The 7,898-nt window shown below is 22.8% G+C and overlaps 1 protein-coding gene across 1 annotated transcript in view; it reads left to right on the forward strand.

Moving 5' to 3' along the window:
* Positions 1 to 5,118: 5,118 nt before the first annotated feature.
* Phum_PHUM551980 (transmembrane protein 16E, putative) overlaps positions 5,119 to 7,898 on the forward strand; it is a gene marked incomplete at both ends in the record, with an annotated part of 8,520 nt that continues 5,740 nt past the window's right edge. The window contains 9 exons of the mRNA XM_002431821.1: positions 5,119 to 5,291; positions 5,809 to 6,070; positions 6,173 to 6,227; positions 6,258 to 6,330; positions 6,437 to 6,609; positions 6,689 to 6,917; positions 7,079 to 7,236; positions 7,312 to 7,556; positions 7,651 to 7,828. Of these exons, the coding sequence (XP_002431866.1) occupies positions 5,119 to 5,291; positions 5,809 to 6,070; positions 6,173 to 6,227; positions 6,258 to 6,330; positions 6,437 to 6,609; positions 6,689 to 6,917; positions 7,079 to 7,236; positions 7,312 to 7,556; positions 7,651 to 7,828 (1,546 nt within the window). The remainder of the gene's footprint in view (positions 5,292 to 5,808; positions 6,071 to 6,172; positions 6,228 to 6,257; positions 6,331 to 6,436; positions 6,610 to 6,688; positions 6,918 to 7,078; positions 7,237 to 7,311; positions 7,557 to 7,650; positions 7,829 to 7,898) is intronic.

Genomic DNA, 7,898 nt, shown 5'->3' on the forward strand with positions numbered 1-7,898 from the left:
AATTTTATTTTGTTGTAGAAATTAAAAAAAAGAAAAACAAACAAAAAACAAACAAAAACAAACAAAAAAAGCAAAAAAAAAAAAAAAAAAAAAAAAAAAAGAAATTCGTTTCTTGTTGTTTAATTTTTAAGTAAATGTACATTTTTTTTTTCTTCGTTTCGCTTTTTTTTTTTTTTTTAGTTGTAAAATATTATTATTATTATTATTATTATTATTATTATTATTATTATTATTTAAAATAATATATAAAAAAAAAAAAAATTTTATTTTTATTTTTTAATAACAATATAAACGAGGGTTATTTACTTCCAAAATATTTTATTTTCGTTTTGTGCATTTTATTATTATTATTATTGTTAAATTATTTCATCAAAAGCATTATTATTATTATTATTATTATTATAATGAATCATGGAGATTTTTAATAATAATAATAATAATACATAACTCATTGCAAATAATAATAACTGACATATTTATATTCGGAATTTTTTTTTCTTTTTAATTTTCTATGTAAAATTGTGTCGACTCATAAAAATCTGAAAAAAAAATTTATTTTTATGTACATCTATGTATCTATGTATTTATGTATGTATGTATGTACTCCGTATATATATACATATTAATAAAAGAAAAATAATTTTTTTTTTTTTTTTTTCGGTTTTCTCACTTTTCACAAAGGATTAGTTAAAAAAAAAAAAAAAAATTAATTTTTATTTATTTATTTATTAATTATTATTATTATTATTATTATGTTTGTTTCGTTTGTTAATAATGAAAGGTAAATAACCTCACGTGAATAAATATATATTTATATATATATATATATAAACTCAATCATACACGAACATGAAACCCTTACACACAAACAAACACAAACACATATATATTATATAAATATATATTTTTAATTTGATAAATTTACCATTTAGAAAAAAAAATATATATATATATATGTATATATACTTACATATATATAAATACATAGAATTATTTAAATAATAATAATAATAATAATAATAATAATTTATAATTTATTTTAAAAAATAAAAAATAAAACTAATTGGTTAAATTTGACACATATTTTGTAAATAAATAATTTGCATACTACTTATTAATTATATATATATATATATAAATAAACAAACGACTTAGACTTGATATAAAACTGTCGCAATTAGTTATTTTAATATATATATATATATTTATGTAAATAGATATTATAAATAGATTGAATGAATGAATATATATAATTGTTTCGTGTGCGTGTGCGCAAACAAACACAAACACAAACAAACACATATATATATATATATATATATATATATATATGTAAGAAATTGTTTACAATATGCTTTTTAAAAACAAAAATATTTCATTTTATTATTATTATTATTATTATTATTATTATTATTATTATTATTAATTTTTTCGTTTTTCAATAGCTTATGATTGATTAATGATGGTGGGATAAATAGAGAATATAATTTATTTATATATTAATGAATGAATGAATGAATGATTGGTTTATAAATAATAGTACGATTGATTGATTTAATATATATTTTGGGTTAAAACTGTCGACGTGATGATGCTTAGCCGCCATTGTTGCTATTTATGTTTATATATTTGTATATATTTATATTTATATATATATATATAATTTTCTTTTTTCGTTTGTCTCAAAGAAAAAAAAGTAAAACTAGGTTTAAAGTGGCCTTTAGAAATAAAATATCTAAACACGACCTGGTTAATAACAACTAATACTAATACCAATCATTATTATTATTATTATTATTTTTTTTCTCGTAGGGAAATGTAATGTGCAAAGTTTAAATATGAATAGAAATAATGAATGAAATTTAAAATAATAATAATAATAATATTAATAAATGCCTTAGAATGCTTTTTGTTGTTGAATTCGGTATTAAATATTAAATTGAGAGGGAAAAAAAAATAATAATATTCATTATTTCTATTCGTTTTGCCTCCCCCTTCCCTCCCCCCCCCCAAATTTAATTGTCAAGTGTTTAAAATTCAAACGAATGGCTTTAACATCGGGAATGCAATTTAAAGAAAATTAAAAATCTTTTTTTTATATGTTAAATATTAGTAATATCACTACTACCACTACCACTACTACTACTACTACTACTACTACTGCATCTAGTAATAATAATAATAATGATAGTGATAGTGATAGTGATAGTGATAGTGATGGTGGTGATGATAACAAAAACTGGAAATTTATTTGAATTTTTTAACAAACTCTCATGTAATTTCATAGTTTTGATTTATTATTATCATTATCATTATTATTATTATTATTATCATTATCATCATTATTATTATTATTATTATTATTATTATTATTATTATTATTATTGTTTTTGTCATCGATCATTCATTCATTCGTTTTTTTTTTTATAATAAATAAATGTAAAATGGAAAAAAAAAAAATACTCTCGATTGTGAATGCGTGTGTGCGTGTGCGTGATTAAATGCGTTAATTTAAGCGGCTTGTGTAAGCGTGAGAGTGTATAAGTGCGTGAACGTGTTCGTTTGTTTGTTTGTTTGTTGGTTGTTGTTGTTGTTGTTGTTTCGAAATCGGTGAAAAAAATAATAATTGTTTAAAAGTATGCGTGCGTGCGTTCGTGTGCGTGTTCGTGTGCGTGTGCGCGTGTCTTCACATGTGTATATAGTATTAAGTATGTTTTTATTGTAAATCCCGTATAGTGTGCGTGTGTGTGTGTGTGTTTGGCGAAAATTGAGTATAAATCACCGGTATCAAATTATTATTATTATCATTATTATTGCTGTTTTTTCTTTTTTTTTTGTAATAATTATTATTATTTTGGTAATTTAAGAATTCAATGAGTGAATGATTGATTGAATGAATGAATTTTATGTACTTTAAAAATAAATAAGGAGGAGGAGAAGGAGGAGGAAAAGGAAGGGAAAAAAAGCAGAAGATTTAAATTTAAAAAAAAAAAAAAAAAAAATATTAAAATATTTTCTGGAAAATGCGGGAACTGGGGGGCGGGACTGGGGTGGAGGCGGAGGCGGGGCGGGGGCGGGGGCGGGGGAGGTTGCAGAAAGTAAAAAAAATAAATAAATAATGATTTTTTTTTCTTTTTTGTTTTATTATCTTTTAATTATTTTGTTATTTGAACATATATGTCTATAGCCTAAAATGATAAATAAATAAATAAATAAAATGATGTATAATGATGTACAATTTTCATTATTATTATTATTATAAAAAAACTAATTGAAAATTTTATTATTATTATTATTATTATTATTATTATTATTATTTAGATATTTTGAACGTATGTTTTATAAGGCAATGTAAATATTTTTGTGCAAAAAAACAGAAAAAAAAATTTTAAAAAAAAAAAAATGTACTGTCATGAAATATATACATATATATATGTATATGTATATGTATATGTATATAAATAAATAAATAAATAACAGAAAACAAAATATATATATATATAGATTTATACATATATATATGTTCTTGATGATGATGATGATGATTAGATTTAAATATAATTTGAAAAGAAAAAAAAAATTAATTTAATAACTGTTTATTTATTTATATTATTATTTACCGTTTATTATTACAATTATTATTATTATTATTATTATTATTATTATCACTTTTAAAAACGACAAACTTTTAAATACTTATTGTTGTATATTATTATTATTATTATTATTTATCTTAAGAAACTTTTTTGATTTTTATTGAAAATGCTAAAATGGCTAACGGACGCCGCCGCCATTTTTATTTTTCATTTGAAACGTTTATGTGTGTAATTGTAAAAGAAAACAAAATTGTCGTTAAATTGTTACGTCGGACGTCTCATAAATAATAAGATTTTTCTAGAGATATTAAGGTAAATTTCACGAATTAATCAAATGCATTTAAAATTAAAATTCGTCGGCCATTTTTTTTTTTTTTAATCGATTGAATTGTAATTGTTAATGGTTTAAAGAAAAAAGGCGTCGATCGGAAGTGTTCTTTTAAAATAAAACTCACAACGTTTGTTATGTAAATAACAACTCACTTTTTGTTATATAAAATAACAAAAAAAAAAAAAAAAAAAAAAAAAACGCGAAATTTAACTAGAGGATGAAAATTTATGAGGATTTAAAATTTGAAAAATTCGAATGGAATCAACAAAACGACGGTTAAATGACGTCACGGCGGAAGGTCAAAGAATTAATTAGAATTTAAATATGGTAATATTTAATTCTCGCGCGTTAATTATTATTATAGTTTTTTTTTTTTTTTTTTTTTTTTAAATTATTAAAATGTTATTAATTTATATACAATATCGAAATATTGATAATTAATAATAATTTGCCGTCGGACATTTTTTTTTCTTTTACTTTGAAATAATAATAATAATAATACATGAACAAGTTCGCGTCAAACACTTAAAATTTTCAAATGAATTAATGAACTTAATTAAACGGACGTCCGTTAATTTTTTTTTTTTTTTCCTCAAAGTGAACATTCGTTAAAAAAATAATTTATATTTATTACTTTTATTTTTATTTAAAAAAAAAAAAAAAAAAAAATGAAATAAAAATAATTTTTCAGGTACGGTCGATTAATTTAAAAAAAAAAAATTCAAATCGTGAGTAGTTCTGATTATCAACACTATAAGCGCTACTTTGATGTAAGTTTAGATTGAGTTGTGGTCAAATTTAATGTACATGAATATTATTAATACAAAAAAAATTTCTTCACCTGACTTTTTTTCTAACAAATAAAAATGTTTAAGTAACGATTTTATTAAATTAAATTCGACAGGTAATAATTATTAGTGTGAGTTAATTTATAAAAACGTATTTACTTTACATGAACGGGATGAGTATTATAAAAAATTAATTAATTAACACCGCATACTGTGTAATCCATTTGTATTTACTTTACAAAATTTTTTTTTTTTTTTTTTTTTATGGTAGGTTTGTTGTAAAATTTAACGGATAATTGTTTTTTTTTTTTTTTTTGTTGTTGCAAGAAATGTTGTTATCATTTGACCGCCATCGCTATTGTATAATAAAGAGATTTATTGAAAATAAAAAGGATATTTGAATATGGAGGGAATTTACGGTGACAGTAATGGAGATTTGAACGATTACGATGATGTTTCAATGAAATCGGCTAAAGATGAAGATTTTTTAAATGCATCCAAATATACGGTTTATCATTCGGCACAAGATTTAGATAATCCTAAGGTTGCTTTGTTTCAAAATCATGAACGACCAAGGTTTCACAAGGTTTGTTTTTTAGGTTTTTTTTTTAATAAATTATTACATTTCGTAATGTACGAGGAGTCACCGTGGAGGAAGAAAGTACTCATGCCCACATTTCAGCCTGTGTTTAAACTGGTTATTTATTTTTAACATTTATTTTAATTCATTAACGATATCAATTGTGTTACACATAAAATTTTAATTTATAATTACATGCTGGTTTTTTGTTTTGTTTTAAAACATGATTATTAACATTTAACTCAATGAATTTTTTTTCATTAAATGATTATTATTATTATTAATTTTTTAGTATACAATTATTAACCAGTTGTTAATTTTTATTTGAAAAACAATGCTCTTTCATTGATATACTAAATATTTTTTGTTGACTAATAGGCTTTTTTACTGCCTAATCATACAGTCTGATTGTGTGTTTTGTTTTGTCAAGAGAGGGTGGGTTTCTTATTTATTATAATAATAATATGTAATTTTATGTTTATCAAAATAATTTTTGTTTTTTTTTTTTAAGAGGGTTTATGCAGAAGATGAAGTCATAGATGAAATGGATAATAAAAGTGTAGATTTTGTTTTGGTTTGGCTTGAAGATTATCCTAAAAAAGCAAATGCGAACAGTAATGGGAAAAGAGAAGTTTTCGAAAGGAATCTTATCAATGAAGGATTGGAACTCAGTTATCAAGTTTTGGATAAATTTCATTTTATTAAAATTTATGCACCAAATGAAGTATTGGCTAGATACTGTGAAATTCTTAAATTAAAAATGCCCATTAAAATTGTAAGAGATTTTTTTACAAAAAATTATTTAAAGAAAACATTTTTTGTGTTTGTTGTATTATCGGGGGTTACTTTTTTTTTTTTTTTGTCAATTTATTTATAGGAAGAAACTGAAGAAAGCGAAGTTGAAAAATTTGATATTGTTAACGAAGTTAAAAGTTGGTTTAGAATGATAATTAGTTTTATAGATTTTGATAAAAAAATTTACCCGCCAACCGGTTCGAAATTGACAGCTGAATTTGCAAGGGATAAAACATATTTGTTAGTTGTTTTTTTTTTTTTTTTTTTTTTTTTATTTACTTCATTGTTAACTTTAATTTATGTTCTTTAAAAAAGATTTTTTTAATTTTTTTAATTTTTTTTTTAGATTTGATATTGATTCCCCAAATTTTTTTACTTCCGGTGTTAAAAGTTGTGTTATCGATTTTATTTTAGAAAGACAAAGATACACAGAAGATGAAAGAGCAGTTTATGAAGTTGGTATTAATCGTTTATTGGCAGAAGGAGTTTACAAAGCTGCCTATCCATTACACGATGTATGTTTCCCAAATAATTTTTTCGGTTTTTGTTTTTTTTTTTTTTTTAAATATTAATCAAATTAGAAATTTTTTTCAGGGAGATTATAGAAAAGGTACATCACTGAGGTGCAAATTATACAATGATTGGTCAAGACTAAGAAATTGGATTAAAATTCAACCTATTGATCAAATCAAAGATTATTTTGGTGTTAAATATGCTCTTTATTTTGCTTGGTTAGGATTTTATACTCACATGCTAATACCTGCCAGTATTGTTGGACTTATTTGTTTTTTTTACGGGTGGATCACTCTAAATTACAACACTTTGAGGTAATTGTTTAAAAAAAGAATTATCAATTTTGAGTATTTTACAAACTTTAATTTTCTGCGAATTATTTTTAATCAATTTAAAAATGAGGATAGATAAGAAAATGAATTTTATCACAATTTTAAAATTAAAAATGATTGAAATGAATTCGTTTACTTTTCAGCCAAGATATTTGCAAATCTGATGATCTTATTATGTGTCCTCTATGTGATGAAACTTGCGACTATTGGAAACTAACAGAAACTTGTACTTTTGCTAAACTCGAATATCTTTTCGATAATCCTGCCACTGTCTTCTTTGCCACTTTCATGTCATTCTGGGGTAATTTATTTATATTCTTTAAATGAATTATGTATTGTTGTAAATCATTAATTAATTTTACATTTTTTCAATTAGCTACTCTTTATCTTGAACTTTGGAAACGACATAGTTCAGCATTAACTCATAGATGGGGATTGGCAACGTTTGATTTAGCAGCCGAACCACCCAGACCAGGATATTTGGTATCGGTTAGTTCAAAGTATAAAAAATTCATAAAAGAAAAAGTAAACGTTATAACAAAAATGACGGAGCCTTACGTGCCTTTTTGGAAAATTCGAGTACCCAATATGGTTTTTAGTTTTTCCGTGGTTTTATTATTAGTATGTATTCAGTTACTTGAATTTAAAAAAACAAAAAAATGAAATGCATGAATAAAACAAAAATTTATTATTAAAAAAAAAAAAAAAATTTTAGGTTAGTACTGCAGTTGGAGCTGTTTTTGCTGTCGTGTTTTACAGAATGTCTGCATTATCTGCTTTTTCATTGATCAAACCCCCCGATGAACAAAATTCCTACACTTATACGGTTATTGTTATTCCAGCTACGGCTGCTGTTGTTAATTTAATTTGCGTTACTGTACTTAATTACGTGAGTCATTTTTTTTTTTTTTTATTTTAAATTTCCTCGATTACAAGCAAAATTGAAAATGGCGAATATTAATT

This window comes from Pediculus humanus, genomic scaffold, assembly GCF_000006295.1.
Source record: "Pediculus humanus corporis 1103172108294 genomic scaffold, whole genome shotgun sequence".
Classification (NCBI taxonomy): domain Eukaryota; kingdom Metazoa; phylum Arthropoda; class Insecta; order Psocodea; family Pediculidae; genus Pediculus; species Pediculus humanus.